This window comes from Falco peregrinus, chromosome 1 (genome assembly GCF_023634155.1).
Source record: "Falco peregrinus isolate bFalPer1 chromosome 1, bFalPer1.pri, whole genome shotgun sequence".
Taxonomy (NCBI): domain Eukaryota; kingdom Metazoa; phylum Chordata; class Aves; order Falconiformes; family Falconidae; genus Falco; species Falco peregrinus.
Genome location: NC_073721.1, coordinates 42029034 through 42054400, shown reverse-complemented (window position 1 = coordinate 42054400; position 25367 = coordinate 42029034). Strand labels below are relative to the sequence as shown.

The following is a 25367-nucleotide window of genomic DNA, read 5'->3' as shown; positions in this document are numbered from 1 at the left end:
TTTTAAATAACATGCTACTGTGTAACCAAAATGACTCCTTTTCCCTTCTAGAATGCAGGCACCACCAAAGGGTCTAAGAAATTGTTACCACCGGCCGCAACCATGACCTAATAAAGATCATAAAGATGCAAGACATGCCACTCAACTGAAATCCTTCTTTCAACTTAGAAAGGTACCGGTTTCTTCTACAAACCAACAAAGGAACCTAACAGGTTTCCTGAATCCTATACAAATACACACTCTTTCAATTTACAGCAGTAGAAGTGGAAGCTATACACAACCCTAATACAACTTCACCTACATGCTTCACAGGAAGCAACTCCGAGCTGGAGAGCCCCAACAACCTTCAAGCAGCTGTACTGACATCTGCTAAACCCAGGAAAGAATAGAGGGGCAAACTGAGCTGCCAGGTAGTAAAAAGCAGAATAACTACACACCAAATCCAGGAGAAGCATACTGCTTCTTTTATTCCCCATGCAGTATATGACTTCAGTAGCACAACTATCAAATTTTCACAACCACTTACTACTGGAAACACATAACATTTCTTAGTCTGTCCCTTCATTACACACACACACATTTGAAACAAATTTTTCCACAACTTATAATGGTCATTTTGATTTAGTTATTTTGGCCTAATCCTTTTCTGTAATAAAAGAGTTAACAAAATTTCCAACAAGAAAAGACAACTGAAAAGTTAGGTAAAACAATCTCCCCACAAAACAAACTCTTCAAAAAGATATCTAGTTCTATTAGATTATTCTAAATGCATACGATTTTGTATATTTCTTCTGTGGGACCATCAAACTTCTGCTGCATTCGCTCCTCCAGAAAGTATATACGAAGCTTCAGGTTGAAGTTCTCTTTTTTCAGGTCAGTGATTTGCTGTGAATTAAGAAAGAAAATGAGCAAGTTATGTCATGTGTTTCAAACCAAGTAAAATAAAGACTAAGAACTGGTATGATTTGGGTTTGCTCGCCACAGTGCAAGATTAGAATTCAACCCACTGGACAGAGTTGAACGCATACATATGTGTGGGTGATATACACACACACATATATACATATTCGAATTGTGGAAGTGTTGATAAAAGTGTATGACACCCAAGTCAAAATGAAACACCCATCACTCCAAGAGAGTGTCACCCAGTGAGCAGAAAATACTCCAAGTGCTCCAACAGATTTCTACCTTCTACAGCTTCAGCACATATCACAGAACATATTTTTCTCCCACCAACCCACCCCATCTGTATTTTTTTCCACCATCTCCATTCCTCACCTGAACAAGAAGAAATCCCACCCCAGCTTACCCCTTCTGAATGTTTTGGGGTTTGCTTTTCTGTTTTGTTTTGGGTTTAAGATATATAGACACATTGGTACCCACAAACTTTGTGTGTTTGGGTAAGATGTTATAGTTTAGCTTGTGTTTATTTTTAGCCCTGCAAAACTCTGAGACACTAGCACTTAGGCAAATAACAATTATAACATTTTTTTAAAAAATATATATAATACATGCTGTTGTGCAGACAGTGCTCTTTAGAATATTCCTTAAGTCCTAAAACATTGTCTGACTTTACACAAAAAGAAACCAAAAGAGTTTTTTCAATCTAAAAATATTAAGTAGTTCTTTCTTCTACAGAACAGAACTTGAACAAAGCATGAGATGTCATGTTGAAACAGAAGTATTTCCTTTGCAAAAGCTTGGGATAGTAGCCTTATTCACGGGAAGAAAAGCCACAAGCACACAAGGCATGTGAGCCCAATCAAACACCAATAAAACCTTTATCCCATCCCATATTTCATAGTGTAATTCTTTGGGAAAAAAAATTGCTTATGATTTTTAACCTTCCTAGTAGAAGCAGTAACATAGTTGATGGTTTCATTAAAGAAAAGAGACTCTAAATTTTTTTAAGAGGCTAAGCATAAAACATTCATTCAAATAAGACTGTCCCGTGCCAGAGGCTTTCAGCAAAAGGAAGTCTAATATGTTATAGAGCTACTAATAAAATATTTATGTACACTTTTCCAGAACAGTATAGTACCATTTGTAAAAATTATTAGCGATACAATTCTTCAAATATTTGGCTTGTGAAACCCAAGATTATTTTCTGCAACTGCACTCAGAACCTGCATCTGCAAACAATTCTTCAGTTTAATAATCTTTCCCCAGCAAGGTGCCTCGTCATTATTCACACAAGTAAATATCACCCAAGCAACTGAAAATACGCTTGACTACATAAACTTTGTGGCCCATTCACACATCCTGAAGAAGCCTGTCTTTAGAAGCAGTAACAACACATATATTTAACTTTATCTTTGTTTCCCTACAGTTCCAATTGGATGATCACAAACAGTAGTGGATATAAACTTGAACTATGCAAGTTGTAGCTGCTTAAAGCATGACACCTCAAGACTCTCATGAGGTGTCTCGAGTAACTGGAACGTCTCTTTTGCAGCATTCAAATAGATGTAAACTCAAAAACAATGCAACTTTGAACTTCAAGTCACAGATCCCAATGCAGAACATTGCTCAAAACTGAAATCCTTATTCAGAGTAATCAAACAAATTAAAAATTTCTTAAACAAAGCAGGGCTACAGAACTGTGCTAGATCTTGCATGTCTTGCTGGCAAGTTTAGCACTAATCTTCAACTAGTGAGAGCAGACCTTGTAGTGTTTGGTTTGGTTTGTAGGGTCTTTTCTTGTCAGGTTTGGTTGGGTTTTTTGGGGTGGAGGGGGTGGGGGGCTGGGGTGTTTAAGCTGTCAGTAGATCATTCCTAACAGTCTCCATTCATTCAGAAAAAGTTCAAGCGCCAAAGACACTCTGAAATTGTATCAGCTGAACTTCTGGTTTAGTCTTCAAACATACAATACGTTTCCGAGTCAAAAGGAAAAACAATTTGTGAAGAACACGGCATACCTTAATTCTACTCTTATGTATTTCAGTGGCAATAGAATTAAACCAAAGAGCTTAAGGGTACTTCTTTCAAAAGGCAAACAAAAATTATGCAATCATAAACCAAGAAGTGAAACAAATGTTGTCTCTGACATTCAGTTTCTCACAGGAAAGTTAATTCACGCAGACTACAATTAAAAAGTTATAGCTTAATAAAAAGCAATGTATAAAATGTGAACAAGTTCACACTGCAAAAGGATTTTAATGGCAATGCTCTAGACCTACACATTTAAAGACTCTGTCTTAATCCCTTATGCATTTTGATTTCTGTATTTAAAAAAGGAATGAAGGAAGAGAAATAGCAGACAATTGTTGAAAAAACGACAATGCAATACACTCTACACAGAATATTCCACACCACAGAGAGCAGAGTGGCAAATAACACCTGCCTAGCTCTGTTCAGCTCCTTTCCAAGTCTGCATAGAGCCACTTTTATGCAAAATGGCATCTGTCAGCAGAGGCTGCAGTTTCACAATGCAGCACAGTTTTTGCCAGCAGAGGCCATTTTACAAGACAGCAAAGCTCTAAGTGTGTTTGGGGAGACAAGAAAAAACCCACACATGTTATTAGTTAGTTCCCTAACTTGATACCAATCAGCCTTTCTATTCATGAACATCTAATAAACCATAATGTGGCCCTTAATTAGAGATGCCTTTCACTTTGCCCATGTAATCACATTTTCTATCACAAGGTGGTTCCCCACCATATTGCAAGAAAGTGGGACAGACTATAAACACCACCAAAAAAATAATACACCTCTAATATTAATCTAGCTCAGCATCTTCTCCAGGTCTAAACATCAAAGGACCTTATCTACATGGATCCACCCTTTAGCCCATTACATCCGCCTGGTTCTCTCTGAGGTGCAAGACAAGGAGCCCACTCTTTTAATCACTTCCTTCTCATAGCCTGTATAAATAATATAGCTTCAAAATCAGCAAATTCAAGCAGATAGATACAAATAAAAAAATTACACACACAAACCATCACCAGGCAGGAGATAGCAGGAACTTTACCTGTTAATTCCGATTTGGTTTAAGGTGGGATAACAGCCTTACCATGTCAGTCCAAAAGCACACCTTAACGACAGCTACTACTGGATGCTCGGTATATAGTAAAAGGACAGAAAGTAAATGTCCACAAAAGCCTACAAGAAGTTTTACAACTCAGTTTAACTTAAGAAGTCTGTACATACCAGGAAGCCAGAAACCTGTGGAGAGACCCTTTCTCCTTTACATTACACAGAACAACCAACAAAAAACAACAAATACTGCAACTTTTTCCCCTTTTCAAACAAACACTGCAGATAATAAACCACTTGCAGAAAGTATATTCCAGACTGAGATCTTTGGCACCTATCACAGTAAAAGATTTCAAGCACATACTAATGCCAAGACAGCCAATACACAAAAACAAAAGAGAAAGTGAAATAGATTGTTAAAAAAAAAAAATCCTTCAAAGGCTTTCCAAAACAAGCTTTAAATTCTGAGCAAAGAGCACAGCTTTCTCCTCAGAGGGATATAAGGCCACAAGAAACTCAAAAGAGTTTAGATGAAACACTCAAACACAGCAATGCTACAAACAGTAGCAGCAGCTACAGAAGCACATTAAAAACTGCAGACACTTGAACTGAAAATAGCAAGCCACCGCCTTTATCAGTAGCAGTCATCTCAGATTTTTTGATTGTGTGAAGAAACTGTAGAAGAGAAAGCAATCACAAGGACTTGAGTTAAATGACTTAAAACTTTTTACAGGGGAGTTGTCCTGCAACACAGCTATACCCCAATGAAATCATCATTCAGCAATTATAAACAATTGGCTTATTCAATTTAAATAAACAACACAATTATCATATTTTTAAAAATCTAATGTTTTCCTTTACATTCTATTAAATGCATTGTCACAATGCTACTAGACCTTTTCAACAAAAGTATTCCAAGCACGCTCAGACATAATTATGAAGTTAAAAGGTATTATACGGCAGGCAATGAAATAAAAGGCCAAATCCTGTACTAGCCTAAATGAAAATAAACTTGATGCTTCACTAAAATAAATCAACTGCAGACTTGCAAATCATGTTCCCATGTTTATGGTGTTTGCGTGAACTTTTGAGCAGAGGGTGCCCATTTTTGTTTCACAACTAAAGAGCAGCAGTTGGCTAGTCTCAAAAAATTTTTGCCTCTTGTTTTTAAAGCAATACTGAAGAAACGGAGGTCCAAAGCACAGCCAGCTGGTCACATCTCCAACAGATCTGTTGTTGATTGACACAAACTAAGAACCTGACCCAGAGAGTCAACACTTTAGCCAGCATGTCAGAAATATCTTGGCCATAAATCCGTTGCCAAGTCTTATATTAAAAGTCTGCTTACATTTTCATAGTCCTTCATGGTCCGAGCTCTAGTTGGTGAGACTGTATCTTCTGCCACATCTGGTAACACTAGACATTCAGGAAGACAGAACAAGTTCAGACAGCTGAATCTCTAAGCTAGGCTTCAATTTGAAAACAGCAAAGGCCTACACCATCTAAACACAATAAAAGTACAACACCTTTTGGGAAGTGAAGGAAGCAATTTTTTTGCCCCTTGTTTATGTTATACGTTACTGCTACCATGTTGTTAGTATCTAGATTTCTTCCTGGTCACCCTAAGTTGTCTATCGCATAAAGCTCTCAAATTCCAACATCACCCATTTAAATCAAGACGTACACTGAAATTAAGCTACGTGAGGTGCACTTTCAAGAACAAGTCCTCACAGCAACTATACAGAAGACTCCCATACCAGAATCAAGTCCTTTTAAAACTACTAGAAAGCAGTTCAAATCTTTCAGTATCTAACTGGTCACAGGACAGGCCTCCACCTTAGACTCAGTGAAACCACAGAGGAAACGGCCAGTATCTGTATTGCTAAACTGTAGTCCCTCCTGAATCTATATGTACCTAAACTTCTGTTTGCACACACGTTCTGTATCAGCCACATTTAACAGCACCACAAAACTTGTTTCCACTCAAATCCGCGAGTAAACTTTTAATTAGAATAATGACATTGTATAAAACATTCAGCACTTGCATCATCTTTAATATAAAGAGTTACCTGAGGACTCACACTAACTAGAAGAAAATATTTTATTTAAAGTACTTCCAAAGTTGTGAGGCAACTATGAGGAGTCTTGAAAATAGCCCAAAGAATACCAGCCAGTGGTTTTCAAATCTTGACATTCTAATTAATCTCACAGGACAGTTCTCCTGGAGCACATGCAGAATACAGTAACATTACTTTGCCACATTTACAAGTTTCTTAGATTTGCTTCTTTTCATGAGCAAATAGCTCTTCCTGGTAAACCATCCAATTTGCCATAGTTTCAGTTACCTACCTCACCTATACAATGAGGTCGGCCAAGTTACGTTGCTGGATACATGCATGCATAAAGAGACATCAAAAGCATACACCTCAAATTTACATAACAGAACACGCAACAGTTAACACCACAGACAGAAAGTTTCAAAATAGTACTACTCAGCCATTTTGCTTTAAAATAAGCGTTTCAAGCAAGTCTCCCGAGAGAAGTGGGGGTGTTTAGCCTGAGGAAAAGGAGGCTCAGGGGAGCCCTTACCGCTCTCTACACCTGCATGACAGGAGGTTGCAGCAAGGTGGGGGTCGGTCTCTTCTCCCAGTAAGCAACAGGATGAGACGAAATGACCTCAAGTTGTGCCAGGGGAGGTTTAGATCAGATACTGGGAAAAGTCTTCACTGACAAGGTGGTCAGGCACTGGCACAGGCTGCCCAGGGAGGCGGTGGGGCCACCATCCCCTGGACTATCTGAAAGGTGTGTAGGTGTGGCACTGGGGGACACTGTTTAGTGGTGGGCTTGACAGTTAACAGTTAGACTCGATGACCTTAAATGTCTTTTCCAGCCTAAGGGGTTCTATGATTTCATGGCCAACGTATAGAAAAACGTACTGAATGCTGGCTCCTGCTCAGCAGGGCACAGGCAGGAGGCCACCCCGCAGCCTGACCGGGAAACCGCTGGGCCCAGAGGGGGTCCCTGGGCGGCAGCAGCTGGGCTGGAAAACCTGATGCTCCAAGCAGGCAACTTCCCTGCGGCTCAGCAGGCCCCGGAGGCGCAGCGCGGCCCGGCGGGATATTCCAGGCACGTTAAATACACGCTCCACAGGACGGCTGAGCACCTTACGTAAGGCTCGGCGCCACACCGGCCGCAGGCAACGCGGCCACAGCAACTGCGGCGGCGGCGGCTGGCGTTTCATAGCCTTAAAGAGACAGTCGCTTACAAAAAGTTGCATCCCTTAAAGACATCTCCTGGCTTTTTGCCTCAGGCGTGAGGCGTTTCCCCTTAGGTTTTGGGGGCCGCACGAAGCCCCGTGCCCCCGGCAGAGCCGCGGGGAGCTCCCGCCCGCGATCCAGCCTTACCGTCGCCTCCGGCCAGGCCGGGCTGGGGGTCCCCGCGGGAGATGTCCGGCAGCTGGGAGACTCTGACGCTGAGGAAGAAGGAGGAGAAGGACACCGCTGAGCAGCCGAAAGCCGAGGGGGTGCCACTGCCGCCTAGCACCCGCCCGGGGCCGACAGGCCCAGCCCCGCCACATGCACCCGCGGGGGCGGCAAGCCCGACGCCTGCCGTGAGGCCAGCCCCCGCCCGCCTACCTGCCCTCGAACACCACCGGCAGCGTCAGGTCCTCCCCCGACAACGAGTCCATGGCGCGGCCGGTCCCGCCGGCAGCCAGAGCCGCAGCGCCTTTGTGCGCGGCTTTGGCGGCTTCGCTGGAATTCAAACGGGCGCAATCGCTTCCGCCATCTTTGCGTCGACGGAGGTGAAGCCGCTGAAGCCACCGCGGAAGAGCGTACGGGGCGGGCGCAATGGAAATGGAAGGGAAGCCGCCATATTTATTGCGGGCGGTGGCTGAATCGGGTGGGCAGGCACCATATTGGCTGAGGGCAGAGCGGGGCGGGGTATGGTGGAGACTGCCAACAGGGCAAGGGGGAGAAGGCCGTCGGGCGCCATCTTGAGTGAGGGAAGCAACAGTGACGTCCACTAGCCGCCATCTTTTTTCAAAGGAAAATAGGCGGCGAGACGCCGCGATCTTTAGTGAGGGAAGTCGTGCTCGCCCTTGGCGTGTGGGGCGATGTGCCTGGAGCGCCTGGGCGGGAGCAGTGCTGCAGGCGCGGCCGGGCGGTGACGAGTGGCCCCCCGGTGCCTCCGGGCCCAGCTCCAAGAAAGACGCGTGTGGAAGCGGCTTCTTCAGGGGTGTGCCGGGCCCCTCGCAGTGCCCCTGCCGCTAATTGTTTCCATGTCCTCCATGGCGCCAAACCGCCATCAGACGTGGGGAGAGAAATAACTACGCTTCAGTTTCAAATTCTAGTCACTGTTCGTTGTAACTGGCAGAGGTGGTGACCTGGGAAGCCAGCTGTCACCAGCTGCCCTGCACTGAGGCAGGCTGATTCTGAAACAATTGGGGTTTTTTTGTAAAGCTGAGCATTGCAGCTCTCCCGCTTTTTCAGGAAGAAAATACAATTATGTTGAAGGATTCAGGGCTGGAAATGCTAAGCTGAATTAAATACTGCCATCATTCCCTTCCCCCCCCCCCCCCCCCCCAGCACCACGGCCCCTGGGGCAGCCGTGGAGGGAGCAGGGAGCTCCAAACCTTGCCTTGCTCCTCACTCTCTTTGCTCCCTTTTTTAATTCCTTATTGGAAACCTGTGTGTGGGATTGGAATACTTCCCTGCACTATTTACAGCCCCAGCTGGGGCACAGTGTGAGCACTTAACTGTCAGCATTACCTGTCCCACGAGGAGGCCCCATGCCGAGGCGCTGGCCTGGCTCTTGTCCACGGGAGTAGGTAGCCACGTGCTTTGGCGTTAGGTTTGGATCCTCCTCAGCACCTAGTGTGTCAGGTGCCCCTTGCTGTCATCTGGGCTGTCTCAAGGAGCTTCTCACCTACCCAGGAAATAGGCCATGGATAAGGGCTGACCAGGGGCCATGGGCAGCTGTGGGTTTATTCATCCAAATCATCATGGTGCCCTGTTGGCTCCATTTTCTCCATGTACCTGCACCAGCTCTATTTGCTGTTCAGCACAGATCAAAGTTCATCACAGAAAAAATGGCAGTGGCCATTGCAACCCTTGGATGTGTATAGTCATGGTGGGCTTCCCAGCCCTAATGTGTCTTTCAATTTAATGTGTACAAGTCCATGATGGTGCATCTGTTAGTGCTCCAAACTGCCAGGAAATGCCAGACACTACTTAGCACAACAAAGCTCTTAATCTCTTATCCTATCCAACTGGACATGCCTCATGCTTTGCATTTGAGGTCTGATGACCCTGAGAGATGTTTGGTCCCTTCGACTCCCCCATGGCCCTTGAGAGACATTTGTCACCTTATATGACTGGGTCCCCTTTTGCAGTGGCCTCACCTTCTGCCAAGCTGAAGTTAAGTTTGTAAAATCGGGTTTGCCATATGGCACTAGGATCTGCTCAGCCAGTCCGAAATGTGGCTTCACTTGTTTACAGAGGAGATCTTCATTAAATGAATGAGACCGCTTACTGAAAGGATGATACCAATTTGCTCGTGTTTAAGGTCACAGGAAGGTGTTACATATTTGATGCATGCCATTAAATCAGCATCCATCAGCCACAAGTACAGTGCAAACCGTGCACTGCTTGCATGCTATGTGCTGGCACAGCACCTCTGCCTGCAGAGTCATGGTTCATGTCCCAGCATACTATCTTGCAAAAGGAAATCAGCTGGGCCCTCCTTGTTAAGTTTTATCACTTCATGAAATGGTTGTCTGATGGAAAAAAGCGTATAGATACATATACATGTATATACACACAGACATGATGGAAAGTTCCCCTGGGTTACTGCACTGCCCAACATGTCAGTCACCAAGAAGCTGCGAGGGGCAGAAGGGGCTGAGAAATGTGTTGTTCAGAAGCAGCTAACAACTTGTCTTCTGATAATCTGCTTAATGTTGTTTAACCTTGTCTTAATTAGCAGTACATTTGGGGAGATTATGCTAAATCCTCAAACCAGGAAGCTGTATTGGAACTACACTTTCCTACCTTACAAGGCAGCCTGAGATCCTTACCACCTCAGAAACAAAGCACTAAAGGGGGTCTAGGAAAGCAATGCCTCTGGTGAGTGTAATGGTAGGGATGAGCTGACCACAAATGCCCATGGAGCAGGGTGAAAGCCTGCTGCTCAGAGCACTGTGGCTGAAGTGCAATGGTGGCACAAGCAGAACGGATGTCACCGCCAGCCATCCTGTTTTCAAGTCCCTTCTCTGGGGATCTGGTTCAGAATTCAGTTATTCCTCCCCCTGTTACTGTTCAGAGCAAAATTCCTCCTAAGCCAAGTCATACACAATCAAACTGTTCTGCTAATGCAAATCAGGTCTCAATGAACTCCCTGGAATATCACCAGTGTGGCCCTTACATAGCTCTGGCTCAGTAAAACATTTGAATAAACATTTAAAGTGCTCGCTTAATTTATGCTGACTTACCTCTCTTCAAGTTCTTTACTTAATAAGGACCAAAGAGTTAGACATAGCATTCAGCAGAAAAGACTAGCCTTTAGCATTTATATTTTCTTCTACACCAAAAAAATCAATTCCCTAACACTGACAAGTGAGACAGAAATGCAAGTTCTCCATAGCTCCTTTTGCAGACACTACCAGAACTGCTCAAAACTACTGACACCACAGATGTGGATTTCAGAGTATCTGGTAACATAAATTTCCTTTGAAAGATCCATTGTGGTCATGAAGAAAAATCTGATACAATATCCTCTTCCAATTTCTAGCTTTGCTTTGTAGGTTTCATTTTTAGTGACTGCATACATCTCTGATAAAATATGTCTAAGTGAGTATTACAGACAATAATGGGGAAATACACATTGACTTTCTAGCTACCAAACACATTAACGTAAGCAGCTGAAAGCTGGAATGGTTAATAGGCAGACATGAGATCCTAGGGCTCATTTTTTAGATGGTTTATCTGACACAATGTCAACTGTACTTATGAATATCTGATGTTAAAAAACATTTTTGTGCCATGGTTCTGATCTCACATACAGGGGTATTATGAAGGAATAATTCTCTTAGAATAAATGTCATTACTGGGATGAGATCAGATTCATTCCTGTAGGTTTCAATCCAGCTCTGGTCACTATCGGTGGAAAGACTCCTGCTGAACTTTAATGAACAAAAAACAAATGCAAAGATCCAAGTGGCATAGATACAAATTATATACATTTATTTTTATTCATTTTAAATAACATTCTTCTGTATAAATTCTGACATATATTCAAATCATAACTTTTTTTTTTTTAGAAATGCATTTGTAAGCATAGCATATGCTTAGGAGACGTCTTATTTGGATGTGTAGTAAGACTGATGGGTTTCAGTTGGGAGCAAGTACAACTTTTAAGGCCCACATTTTTCTTATTTTAATCCATTCCTCTGACACATCAAGAGCAGAGTCCTGTGGGAGCTCATTTTAAAATTTCACTTTAAAGAGAAACATATTTTTATATCCTTTATTTAAAGGAGACTGTGCAAACTTTCTGCCACATTTACATTGCATGTAACATTTAAGATAAAGATGCCCCATAGCAGTGGTTAACTGGCCCAGGATACCTGGAGGATGCTGAATATAGCCCCTCCTCTTTCATAAATGGCTTCCAGCGTGCTAAGTTTGCTCAGCCTGGTCCAAGGGAATTATCATTCCAATGGATGACATCTCCCGACAACTCCCCAGGGCTGGCGCTCCACGCAGTTATTTCTAGCTACAGTGGTTCGTAAGATTTAAGATTATCTATTCACATTAACCCAATCACTTTTTTGCATGTCTGTTGCACCCTGTGCTTATCAAATGCTCTCTCCTAAGTTGTGACCCATCCAGGTTGCCCCATGCCTTTGACACATCATTGCTTTTTGCCCTTTATCTGCTCCACTATAGCCTCTTGCCTTTGGTCACTTGACTGTGGAACTGAACGCACCCCATCCAGACCAGCTGGGTCCACAGGGCCCTCACAACCCTGAGGGTCACACCTTGAGAGCTGGTTTCCCACATCCACCCAGCCCTCACCTGCCTTATCGTACCTTCTCTATTCTCTACAGCTACCGTACCATGCCGTCGACTGCCTTTCTCCGTGACAGCCACACCACTGCAGCCAGACAGCAGCATGCCCAGCTAAAAGGTGATGCATGGTGGCCCTTCAGGAATGCTGCGTGGATCTCTATTGCCACGTCGGCCCTAGAAGTTGCCTAGATGCCTTCCCCTTATCTTGCTGACTCCTAGGTCGGGCCTCAGCGCAGCCCTCCAAATCCATTTCTGGTCTACCTGCCCATATCCCAGTGTGGCCTGAGCAAACTTCAACATCTGGGAAGCTTCATGGCAAGTTATAACACATGGCAGGTCGGTGGGTCCTGGTGGCCTTTAGTACCCTGGCACAGGTGTCTTAGCTCTGCACCCCCTCAAAATACAATGCCAGCCGAAGCTGACTGGAGATACATCTGGCTCAGCTTCTTCCTCACCTCCTGTGGCACCCAGGGGACAAGCTGCGTGATTGATGGAGAGAGCGAGGAGGATCTAATCTCACATCACCAAAGTCAAACACAAAGCTGTTCATTCTTTCTTTGCAGAGGCATCAATCTCCTTTCATAAATGTTGTTCCTCTACGCCCAGGGTCTGGTTGGCTGGAGATGGCTGGCATTTTCCTGCCGAGTCATTCTGCCATCTGACAAGCACTGTCCCTGTGCCACATCCTTGCTGTGCTCCAGTCCTCGCTAAAGAGCATCCTGTGCTTTTTCTGCTGTCTGAACCTGGGCAGCCAGGTCCCCCCTGCCCAACCCAGCCTCCTGTCACATCTGTGGGGGCTGTCTAGAACCCTTCACCCAGATGTGGGAGCCACAGACAACAGCACGGCTGTACCACCCTCCCTCACAGACCAACTGTAAGGCAGCATGACCTCCTCCTTTCAAACCTGAGGCTCAAACACAAAGCATTTAATTTGGAGGTCAGAAGCAGCCCAGATGCAAACACCTCCTGTGCTGTGGTAGGCAAGGACTAGGAGAGCTCAGCATCCGAACACGCCCTGGTTTTGCAGATGGTCATTATTTCTACAGTGAGAGAAAAAAATAAAAGCCTATTCCTTTTACAAAGTAGACTACAGTCATACCAAAATTTGAGGAAGAGGTGTTTTTGTAGCAAAGATGGAAAGATCTACTAAAATATTTTGGAAACATTAAAGTGAACAATCTGTCCTTCACTTTGCCTGCCAGCATTAGTCCCAGAAGCTAATGCTTCGTAAATTACCTTTCCCCACACTGCTAAGTGACCAAGTGCAAGTGTATCACTAAATCAGCACTGCTAAATAATTAGAATTTTTAGGAAGTTTTCTATTTTGTCACCAGTCTGCTCTTTGAAAGTTCGATGAGTAACTCCAGGATTAGCAATATCCAGATGTTCTCTTCCAGTCCTCCCCATTTTATAAAAGTTAACATTGCTCTGAATGACATCAACCAAATTTATTACCTAAACTATGGGACCTCATCCAGGCCCACAGGAGGCACCAGGAACTTTTCCATCGGCTCAGGCCCATAACCAGTATCACATTCTGCCCTCACCATTTCCCTTGGTCATCCTCAACTGTTTTCCTCCTTACTTGCTGTGCCTCATCTTTAAATCAGGCAGCAAGTTTCTGAGGCAGAAGTGGCATCTTTGTGCATGTGTTTAAAACACCTATTCCCCCCTCTCCCAAAGTCTTCAATGATAAGAAAAGCCTCCATGAAGCACCAGAAAGCGAATAAATAATCACCTCATTCTTCCTATCATTTCTTATCTTGAGAAATATTTACTTTTGCCTGGCTCTGAGGATGCATCAGTCAGCTCCTGCTGACCTTTAGCAGGTACTTCATTTATCCTCAGCATCCATCGCTTGCAAAGCACCAACGCACACAGAAATGCAGCTTTAGTTCTGAGGTTGGTCATGAGTTAGGTGAAATATTTGTTTCACACCCTGTTAAATGTAATGGTATTGATTTTCACGGGTCAGACCTGGCAGCTCCCCCACACAGGGAGGGGACAGTGCCTGCCTCAAGGCATGCAGGCACACTGTGGGTACCAAGCGAGGAACTCTCTGGTGCAACCTCCCTGTGCTGTGCTGCCCATTAGTTGTCCTCCCTCTGCTAACTGTCCGCCAGCCTCCCACAAAAATCGAGGGAATCTGTGAAACCTGCAGGTGTTTTTTTGACTGCTGATTCCCTACCACCACCTTGTGCTACATACATTTCCTGAAAGCATCCATGCACTTTTAGCTTTTAAGCCAAGAAGCGCAGATCGTCTCCTGCAAGCTTGTTGGTTGAAAGCCATTTCCACCCAAATCCAGGAGATTTCTGCTTTTGCCTTCCATAGGCTGCGCTCAGCCTTCCAGCAAGTCTCCCCCATCACTATGTCAGCACGGGAGAGATGGAAATGAGATCTGCTAACGTGATGAGCAGCCACTTTGGAAAAGCTCAGCTATTGTGATCAGGCTCTCAATGCATTCATGACAGTGTATTTGCTTTTTGTATAAAGACTTAAAAGCAAGTAACAGAATGGTACATCCGATTTTTGGACACCTACTAGGCCCTAGTCATGGTGACACTGGAATTCACTCTATATTTAAAGAAATGGGAAAATTTGACAGATGCAAGTAGGGAGCACTCACATTTTCTCTAAAAAAGAAAGTTATTCAGTGACACTAGAAGAAAAGCTTTAAGCAGTCAGTGTTTGCCAGAGTCCCAGCTCCAACAATATTGCCATCTAATTTACAGTATTTTAAACAATCCTCTTTTTTTTTTTTTCTTTTTAAACAACGCCACTAACCGCTGTACAATTAAAATCTAGGTGTTAAAATATGACTTGGGGAATAGGGGAGGTTAGGGGGGTTCATGGTTTTGTTGTTGGGGTTTTTTTGGTTGGTCGGTTGGTTGTCTTTTTTACAAATAATTACAAATACAATTCCAAGAAGATATATTACATTTTATATACAGAACACACCATTTCTATCAGGGTAGGGTATTAAGCCTAGCTTTTATTTTTACACGGCAACCCTGAGATGTCTTGTCGTCTTCCCTTGCACAGAAACTATACAAGTTCATTAACTCCTCCTAGAAAAAAAAAATGGATTGCTATGTTTTAATAGCATCATCACCCTGTATAAATACTCAGAAAAGGAAAAGCTTAGTCTCTTCCCTAAGTCAAATATTTTTCATTACATTTTCCCGTTTCCCTGATTAGTGGAAACTAGTAACGGTGACTTTTTTCCAAGTGTGCAACTCACTCCTCTACTTGCCTTTTGGTATTACAGTGAACAGTTATTTCCCTTTTTTCTCCTCCTTTTCAAACCAGTTTATATCAGGAACTAATACATTAGCCTTCACAAATGTCTATTTCCTGAAAATCCACTGTTAATTCATTAGCTACTTTTCAAACTGAAGGATGCAGACATAAGTGTTAGGCTGGCTGAAAATCAAGTGGCTTCTGATTAATCATGGGGTACTGCTTTCTCCACCCCACCACCTCTTCACAAAAAAAATATTTTCAGATCAGCATAATCAGGTCTGTAACAACAGTGAATTCTATGGATCTTTATGGAGGATAGGACACTGAATGCATTTCACCGTATTACCTGAAATTTGGATGTACTACGCTTTTTTTCTGTTCACCTGCAAGCTACAGCATGCCCAGCGTAAGAGTACCTGAAGAGCAAATTCCTGTGTGGAGCCTTGGCATGGATCCTGATACCCCTTCAACAAGCTCTGTAACTTTTTAAAGCCTACTCGGGAATAGCTGGATCACTTCTTCTAAGCTTTATAATTATGCATGGGAGTCGTCAGCGTTAGCTGTCCATTTGGTGCAACTTCATTCCCATCATCTTCCAACAGCCCTGAAACATCAGCGTTGGGTATGCTGTCGTGGTAGCTGCTAAAACTGATGTTGTCCTCTTTGAGTTCAATGGTCCAAAAAGGAGCATTAAGTTTTCTGTTTTGATACTCACGGTACATGTAGACAGCACCCACAAAGCCCATTAGTAGGACCACAACAATTATGATAACTGTCAAAATAATTATGTTAAACTGAGTCCATGAAACATCTGCAAAAGCAGAGGTACTATTGTCAGAGGAGCTCATAGGAAATATAGTGTGTATAGTTGTTGGTGACAACGTACTGTTTATCACTGCCGTTGAAAATGATGTTGCCTTGCTGGCATTTGGAGCAGAAGTTGTAAACTCCCTTGTTTCTGGGCCAAGAGTGGCTTCTACAAAACAAATTAAAAAACATCAATAAAATACGTTAATCTTGAATCAAACACAAACACAAGAGATTTGACATATCACAGCTATTATGGCAATTAAGTCTACACTGTTAAAGCTGGTATTTTTTCAAAATAGTTTACAAAAATGATTAGCCAAAGTTGGGTTTAGTTTTTGTAAGTAATTCTGTCTGCTAAGTGCTCACTGAGTGCAGCATTCCTATGAAAAATCTGGTGATGGATACACACAGTAGCCAAGACTCGGCATCAGCTGCGTGAGCTCGTGATGAAAGCAAGCCACCCAGCCTAGCTCACGTCCAGCCCATGAAAACGCGGCTCTATCAAGCTGAGCAAGAGTTTGGACTTGGACCCTAACGAAGGCAGAGTTTTGCTTGTTGTCTGCGTGGGCTGCACAATAAGGCTGGGAGGACACAGCAACTCCAGGAGTTAAACCTGTTACAGTTAGTATGCTAGATGTAGGGACATGTTCACAATATTATTATTCCTGCTTTACCTGTAAAAGATGATAAAAAATGAAAAAATGAACCATAAGTATTCTGCCATCATAGTGTTTAGCAACAGGTTTCAGTATTTACACCACTTTATGTAAAAGGGCAAAATAATCCCAGTTCTGCTTTTGAATGAAGAAGTCATACACAAGTCTCACGGAAACCCCCAGCCTGCACAACCGGAAGCAGAAGGTAACCAAATCACAAGGAAAAAAAAAAAATAATCTGTAGATGTTGTTTGAAGCCTTCAAACAAAGCAGAAACCAGATTGGATCCTGTTTTGTCTACATATGAAGGATGAGAACATGGCAACTACTAAACTGTGCCACAAGCTCCGTCTTCTTCTGCAGCCTGTTCCCAGGCACAAAATAGCCAAGGACCTGCCTTGCTTCCAGCAGACATGGGATAACGCCCTTCACAGACCTAGGAGTCAGTGACAGGGGAACACTGGAGATCTTGAAAGTGGGATGCAAATTCATTATGCCACCTTCAAACCAGTTGAGCTATAGGCCTCAAAAAGCACCATAAGACCTGAGTATTAGTCTCCCAAATGTAAAATAATAAAGTGTTTTCTTCAGAGGAATAACCTCATCAACTTTAGATTCTCAAATCCAGGCAGCAGGAAGCCTCCAGAAGCTGAAGCCTCAACCAACACGTTCTCTATACCTATTGCTCCACCCGACTCTGCACCCACTTCCCCACTCCCTTCAATTTCTCTTTCTGCTGCCAGAAATGCAACTTCATTTTAAACCACTTACAGCTGCAGCAATTACAGCTGAAGGTGCTGTGCTGTATTGATCCAGCTCTCCTGAAGAGAACGTCTACTAATTATGACTGAGGAGGAGAGTCACTTCCAAAGGACTAATTGTGCACTAAGTTGCATCTCCAATAGCAACAGGAGCTGGAAATATTCAGCATGTCTCCTGCCACGAGCCCTCAGGGAAGTCCCGGGAGTTAACTCTGGGCTCTCATGTTCCCAGTTCAGGTAATGGAGAAAGAAACCCTTGGAGGGGGGATCACACACCTAATTTAGGCTCCTGCTCAGAGTCCCCTTCCTGCAGCAGCTCCTCTACTCTCTGCAGGTCCTGCCTTAGGGTGATAAGAATACTGAGGATGCTGAATGCCAGAAGGCATTTCTCTATGGGGTAACAGGCAGGAGGAAGCAAAATGACAGGAGCAAGAGTTCCTGGATACAGCTCTGGGAGAAGGGCACGAGGAATTCAGTCATTCTTTCCAAATTCCTTCATCAACACTCAATTCTTAGCAAACCCTGCCAAGCAGCTATAATTAGAAAAAACCCAGGATCGAAACAATGGCTGATTCACTAGCGAGGAAACAGGACTTTTCTGGGCTTTATTTGTGAGTCAGCATCAGCTAAGTGCTGGCAAGTGAGACATGGGTGAAAACATTTCCTACAACTGGCGCTAACATCATGGTGAAAGAGGGCCGTGCTGTGACCGCGGGCTGTCACCTTTGGGCTGCAACACAGCGATGCCTGTTTCCGCTCACCAGGGCCGTGCCAGCCCTCCAGATGTCCTAAAGCAGCTCCTTGAGAGCAGCAGCTGTTCAGTGAATGGGCTGCTTTGGCAGCTTTGACGTGAGTGTCATATCCAGCTGCTTGATTGAAATGCAGTCTCTGCAAAGCTTCTGCTACCTCCTGCAATGAACGAGCACCGGCAGGAGCCGGGGCCGTGCCAGCAGCCCACACGCCAGCTCTCGGCGAAGGTGGCGATGCTCGGCTGGGTGGCACAGGGCCACGCTGCATCACTAAGTCCTTGCTGCTGTGCCTCATCATCGCAGCAGCAACACCATCCACCCAGGGGTCAAACCCACTGACTTTGGTCATCCCACATGCCCTTTAAATGTTCTCTCCATCAGCCTTGAAAGCATCAAAATCTTGGTCAGGTGTGAGACTCTGAACCGCCCCTGTGGATATGCAAGGTTGGGTTTAGCTTTGCCCAGGCTGTACAAAACATGCTGTATTATTCCAACTGCGACCACTTAAATAGAGTCTGGGTGATGATTTCACTCTAGAAGCCACTCAAAACTAGGCCACTCGAATGCACTAGTGGTTTATGAAAATCTTAACCTAAAACTCCTTAATGCACAGTACCTCAACGTGTCAATTTTTATACAACTTGCTTTAAAAAAAATGTATGCCTTCTTAATTGCTTAATAAGAAAGGGAAAAAAACCAGGTGTCAAGGAAAAAACAAAGCTAGAAGAGCATGACCCAGTCCCTCTGAAAGGGGCCAGTCTGTCCCCATATCAGGAATCAGCTTTAATAATGCCATTAAAATAAAACTGAATGGTGAAAACTGCCAGTATGCAAGCAAAGCCATACACATGGATTTTAATGGAGCAAGGTCATGCAGCTCTTTGCACAAAGACAGAGCTGTGCAGGGGGAGATAATGGATGACCTGATGCAAAAGTGTCATTTCCAGCCCTGTAATGATACTGTTACAGCTAATGAGTATTCAACTTGTTTGTATTGATCACCTCCCTGCACAGAGGAGGACTCCGTGATTACATCTCCCAGCATGGGAGTGAAAACCACATGAACTCCTACTGGAAGATCTGAATTAAATCTCTGTTGGTGACAAGGATGAATTTTGATCCAGACACTTTCCTGAAATCTGGGTTCTCTTATCTAATACATAACACCGGTAATGCTTCCATGCATGGAGCTGGAGATCCACCTTGTGGACCAACCACCTGATCACCACTGAAGAAGCAACTTAAGAACCATTTTCTCTCATGCTGCACAGTAGCCTCCCTAAATACCAGAGCTAGTTTGTGTCTGAGATACTGTATGCAGCATCTTGGATGTGGATTTAAGACTGACAAGAGACCACCAGAGCACATACCAGTAAATTCTGGTGTTGGACTCGCTCTGCAAGTTTGGATCTCACCTCTCTGAGCTTTGGCTTCTCCATTTAGGAAGAGAAAAAAGAAAAAAAAAAGTATCTAAACTTGATCCAAATAGCTACTGTTTGCAGAGTGTGAGGAGTGACAAAATTTATTATAAACACCCTTTCTAAGCAACTGGAAAACTAGAAGAACTAGACAGAGCTATTGAATGGACTAGTCAATATGGACCATTCACTGGGCACTTAGAGATCAGGTATATCAAGCAATGGAAATCTGAAAACCTACATTTAAATACACTGCAGACAGCGGGGGGGTTTGCCAGCCTGTTCACTGGAGGTGCCTGCCACACTCTGGGAATCGGGGTGGTTACAGAGTTAACTCTAAACCACAGATTTCAAGGCCAGCAGGTACCAACGTGTTCTAAAGGTCTGGGTTTCTTCCCTGTACCACAGGCCAGGTGAATCTGAATCAATCTGAACAACTACCAGCATTCCTTCCCCAGCTGTCAGGCAGCTTGTGCCCACCCGAGCCGCACAGCTTTGACACTGATTTGAGGAGAGTTTGTTTTACCTTTCTTGGTGCAGTTGGTCCCCTCGGGGTCTCGGACATAGCCGTCCTCACACTCCTCGCAGTGAAACCCAGCAGTGTGGTACAGGCAGTCGATGCACTCCCCGCTGTCGGGCTTGCACATGCGGGGGGACCGCGCTGGGTCCACATTCCCATTGCATTTACACCTTACACAGATGCTGTCAGAATTGTAGTAGCCGTTGTCGCACTGGTTGCAGTTCAGGCCAATGTACCCAGTTTTGCATTTGTCACACCTTGGGGCAGATTCACCAGGCTCTAAAGAATACAGAAAGCAAACCAGGTATGTGCCACAGCCCCCTGCAGAGAAACACCCACTGTGGGATTTGTTCTGTGGGACCTGACCACGAGTCATTATGACAAAACCCAGCAGACACTGAGCATTAATAAATCTCAATTTTTACACTGAAAATACCACTTTTGAGCTCCAGCAGCTTCACTGTTCCTTGGAGAAAAAAATGGTTTGGGCATTTCTGATGCGTTGTACCAGCATCACAGAGCACACTCAGCAGTTGCCAAGCAAACTGAACATTTCCGTCTCAAACAGCCGATTTCAGAAAACAGCTGGAACTGTATCAGGGATGCCTGCAACCCACAGGAACTTTCTGGCCTACATAAAGCCAGAGGTGGCTTGATTGCAAAACTGATTAAGGAAATATCAAAAAAAGTCTTATATATGTCTATTACAACTATGACTTCTCTCGGTTACATGAAAATAGAACAGGAAGATTGGGGAATCTCTGCTTGGAGTCCTGTGGAGATGTTCAGAAGAGGGCTCACAGAGGTATGGACATGGCACTGGTGGGCGTCTCCTGTACCTCTCCTGCCTGCCACAAGCTCAGCAGTTTCTCTCTGACACACGTTGCAGGTGCTTCAGAGCATGCTGCAGCCTGTAGCCACACACTTCTGATGCCCTCCACTGCACAGCTGCTCTCACAAGAGGCAACACAAGCACCAAGGGTGCAGCGTGGCAGGTGCCGCTTCCAGCAAGGTGCCCCAGTTCTCACAAACATGAGATTCATGGGCTATAAAATGCCTCGCTAGGCTGATGCGCTCCGAGCGGCAATTTAATTGAAAAGAGCTGCATTCATTATCTGAGGAATTAGACCAAAACAAAAGCCTTACGTATTCGGCAGGTGCCAGTCGATGCCACGGTGGAGCATGGGCAGCGATGGCAGGTGTGGGCAGGGTGGGCGCTTCTGTAGAAGCCCTCCTTGCAGAGCTCGCAGTGGTTTCCCTCGGTGTTTTCCTGGCAATGCAAGCAGGTGCCTGGGGAAGGGACAGGAGCACAAGCAACCATTCCGTGGCAGGAACTGGAGCAGAATATTTGGAGCAAGAATCCATGTGGAGTGCTCTCAATTATCAGAGCTCACAGGTGATTCTGGATGCCCTCTGGCCAAAACATGATCCTGGCCTCTCATAACCTGCTGATGGTCGTTCCCCCCCTCCACACACATATACACATAACATGAAAAAGTAGGTGGCCCCAGCAGAGAGGCCTGCAGCTCCTCGCTCTAAAAGGTCAGTGCAGGTAAGCACATGCCATCAATATTAAATGGTCCCCAAGGAAAGGAGTTTCAGTTTGCATTTGTGCTGCAGAGATGGAATCTTGATGCTTCAAATCCCCCACTCCCACAAGGGGTCCCCCCAGTTTATGCCTTTGCCCTTCTCTATGTGCAGCCTCTTCCCACACCGAGCGCTGGTGGTCAGGGGAAGGTAGTGCCACCGTCCTGCTCTGGGGGCAGATGACTTCAGCCCCCCAGGACAGCTCAGCTTCTCTATCCCGTCACAGGCACCCGGCAGCAGCAATTACTGACCTTCCCAGAGAACCAGAGGAGAACTGGGGGTTTGCAGGAGCCACCTCCCCTTCCTGGGCAAGCCCCTGAATCAGAAAATCGACGTGCTGTGCCTTAGCAAAGGCTGTGTCCTAATGGCCCTCTAAATTACATTTTGATACTGTTGTGACCGGAGAAAGAAAAATCTCCCTAGCTATAAAAACACAGCCTCCATCAAAAGCCCATTCATCAACAGGAACATCCTCTAATTCAGCAGGCTCCTCATCGAGGCGGCAGTGACCTGAGGGAAGCTGATATGATTAAATCCCGTGTACAAGACTCTGAAAAGGCAACCACCACCACCTCACAAACCAGGGCGGCACAGAGCAGTTTATTCACTGCACATATGAGCACAGACAGGAGATTCACTGAGCTAATCTAGCAGTGCTGCAGGGCTATGTTAAAAATCTCATACCAACATTAACTACAGAAAAAATCCTGAGTTACGTTAATGCTGACTGTTAAAAAAAACACAGCAGATTTTCTTATTAACATGGGAAGGGTTTGGCTCCCTTGCAAGCCCTGCACGCTGCACGGCTCCTACTCTTCTCTCCACAGCGGTGACTCCGCAGCCAAGCATCCCCGAGCCAGCCTGGCGTGTCCTTGCAGCTGACCCTCGTGCCAAGGGCAGGAAGCAAACCCTGGCAGCAGCTCCCACTGTTGGGAAGCGGTTGATTCACCCGCACAGTGGGGCTGGCGGCACCCCGGTGACTAAGGACACTTGCTCGGCGTCAGCTCCCACACACTGTTTGCTCTTCACCCAACAGCTTGTCAGACACGAGCCAGTGGCTTTTGTGGGAGAGATGTCAGGGTTAAAGCAGAAAATGATCTGCTGGGCTTGGCTTCTCCAGTTGCAAACCTCAATCAGCTGCTTCAGCACTAAAAAGAACTGTCTGCCTGGGACTGACCAGCTTGTGGAAGGTTAATTTGCCTGATCAGCAGCAAGGGTGCCTTGAACTGTGCTCTGCAGGCATTAGTGGGGGCATAAATCTGGGATCACACCTGCGTTTTCTGTACAGGCTCGGTCATTGCAGGACCAATGTCTTTCCCACCGGCTGAAATTACTCACATTTATCGACACGGACCCTGCAAAATGGCTGTGTTTCCGATGAGTCAGCAAGTTGCTCAGCCGTGCAAAGCACGCATGGGCTTGCAATCAGGTATCACTGTGGAAAGCCTTAATAATTAATAGCACTTCCCATCCTGATAATGCCCTCAGGAAGGATTAGACCACACAGCACCCCAGCTGGGAAGAAGCAACCAAACTCATTGCACAGACACAACACGGGGCACAAGGCTCGTGTCGAAGGAAGCGCTGGCGCCTGGGGAGCTCTGGCTGCCCAATTTCCAGCCCAGTAATTTTAAATCTTCCTCCTGGCCAGAGCAAACCCAGCGAGGCTTGCGGCGCTGGCAGCGGAGCCGGCAGAGGGAGCCCCAAGTACAGAATTCATGCGAAAGAAACCTCGAAAATTTGACAAAGACTACACACAGTTGATGTAAAGCTGGGGAGGTCACACAAAGTGCAGTCTCTAGAGCAGGCTGAGTGTGCTGTGTTACTTATTAGACGTCAGATCTAATTTTTAATCGACTGTTCTCTGTTCTGGTTTTGTTGGGTTCCTCCACCCCCAGCAGCAAATAGAGCAGATGGAGGAAAATTTTAAAAATGGATTTTTGTCAAATCAACAATAGGTCATTAACGAAAGAGAGGGTTTTTCTTTGCAATGCTGTGGTCAGAGCTGGACAGCCTCAGCAGAAGGGATGCCTGCACAGCCCCGTCCTGGAGGCAAGATCTGTGCTGGGGTTTGGTTTGTTTTGTTTTGTTTTTTTAAATCAAGAGTAGGGGGAACATTGAGGGAGAAAAAGGGAGAGCAGATTATCTCACTCCCTCACAAAACCCACACACCCAGCTCCAAATCAGTAACACAGCTGATGTGCACACAGCTTTAGGTACAATCTTACATGCTTCAATATCGGTAGGACATAAGCACATGAAGTCCAGTATAGGAACAATTGCAGTAATTCACCCCCAGGGAGTGCAGACCTAGCACCTGCCGCTCCCCCCGAACGCCAAGCAGGAGCAGGGCATCAGCTGGGCACCGCCAGCACTGCGCCTGCCCGTTCCTCCCCTGCAAACACACAGGCCATGAGGAAACGGACAATGGTGCAGAAATTGCCCAGAAACACCTTATTGGATGAGCTCTGCCTCCCTGACAGCTATGCAAAAATGCTGCAACATTTTTTAAATTATTACTCCTTTCTAAGCTCCTGGATAAATATTGCAGAACTGCATCCCATCTTGGAAGTTTTGATGAGAATTTGGGATTTGAAGTGTGAGTTTTGTTGCTAAAGTGGGGATTGCGCAGGCAGTCACAGAACATAGCTCCTCCGGGATCACTCCTTTTGGTGGAGATGGGAAAGCAATTACATTCCCCACTGCCCTCCCATAAGCTATTCAAACACAGGTGTCTCAACATTTGCACTCCAGCAACATCTGTATGAGTGAGAGACAGTCAAAGAAACGATCAAGGAAAACGAACGAGGTAAATTTATAAAAAGTGGGCAATATTAATTAGGTGGTGACAGTTTTTTCTAGCACTAATCGTGTTATCTGTTGCCATAACAGTCACCTTATGTCAGTACCAGTACTATATGTTTCCAGGTAAACAACAGTTAAAGAAAAGCTCCTTAAAAGCCCATGTTGTGTATTTGTGCTAGTGCAGAGAACAACAGAGCACTGATTTCTGACAGAGGCTGCAGAATGAAGGCTCTGCACTGCAGCATGAGGTACATAACGCAGCCTTGATGGCCTTCCTGGAGAAAAGGACTAGCTCCAACCTCACCCTGCATTTTAAGGTAAAGATCCTGGGTACTCAAGGCATAAAGATGCAGATGAAGAGGATGGGAGCAGAGGTCTGCTGACCAAAAATGGCAAAATCCAGAGACAGAGGAGACAGGTGAAGTCTGTCCACCATGGTCGCAAGAGGATAGTTACCTGTTAAGCTGTCACAGGTTTTGGAGTGGTTGTTGCACTGGCATGGCTCGCAGGTGGTTTCGTTAAACCGGTAGTATCCATCGCTGCACCGGTCACACTTCAGGTCCGTGACACCGACTTTACACTGGCATTTCCCAAAGCTGCACAGACAGAAACAGTGAAATGTGGATGTGCTGGGAGGCATCCAAAGGACAAACCTGTGGTCAGTGTTTTGGGCTCCCTTTCCAGAGTGGGGAACTCTGTGCAGGAATGCCTGCTGGAACCAGGACATGAAACCCATGGGCAACAATTTCCAAGAAGTGATGGGGAGTTCTG

General features: G+C 45.1%; 2 protein-coding genes across 5 annotated transcripts in view; both read right to left on the bottom strand.

The window, feature by feature from the left end:
- CDK5RAP2 (CDK5 regulatory subunit associated protein 2) overlaps positions 1–7786 on the bottom strand; it is an 83292-nt gene extending 75506 nt beyond the window's left edge. The window contains exons 1-4 of one of the 4 annotated variants that reach the window (XM_055808995.1): positions 7611–7786; positions 7380–7447; positions 5324–5391; positions 775–885 (exon numbers count right to left, since the gene is read on the bottom strand). In XM_055808995.1, the coding sequence (XP_055664970.1) occupies positions 775–885; positions 5324–5391; positions 7380–7447; positions 7611–7663 (300 nt within the window). In that variant the 5' untranslated portion in view covers positions 7664–7786. Of the gene's footprint in view, positions 1–774; positions 886–5323; positions 5392–6911; positions 7055–7379; positions 7448–7610 lie in introns of those variants that run through there. The other 3 variants (XM_055809040.1, XM_055809199.1, XM_055809258.1) reach the window with 3 other exon arrangements.
- Positions 7787–14504: 6718 nt separating this feature from the next.
- Positions 14505–25367, bottom strand: part of MEGF9 (multiple EGF like domains 9) — a 51383-nt gene continuing 40520 nt past the window's right edge. Inside the window, exons 3-6 of the mRNA XM_055819719.1 lie at positions 25053–25192; positions 21351–21494; positions 20211–20483; positions 14505–16266 (exon numbers count right to left, since the gene is read on the bottom strand). Of these exons, the coding sequence (XP_055675694.1) occupies positions 15812–16266; positions 20211–20483; positions 21351–21494; positions 25053–25192 (1012 nt within the window). The 3' untranslated portion in view covers positions 14505–15811. The remainder of the gene's footprint in view (positions 16267–20210; positions 20484–21350; positions 21495–25052; positions 25193–25367) is intronic.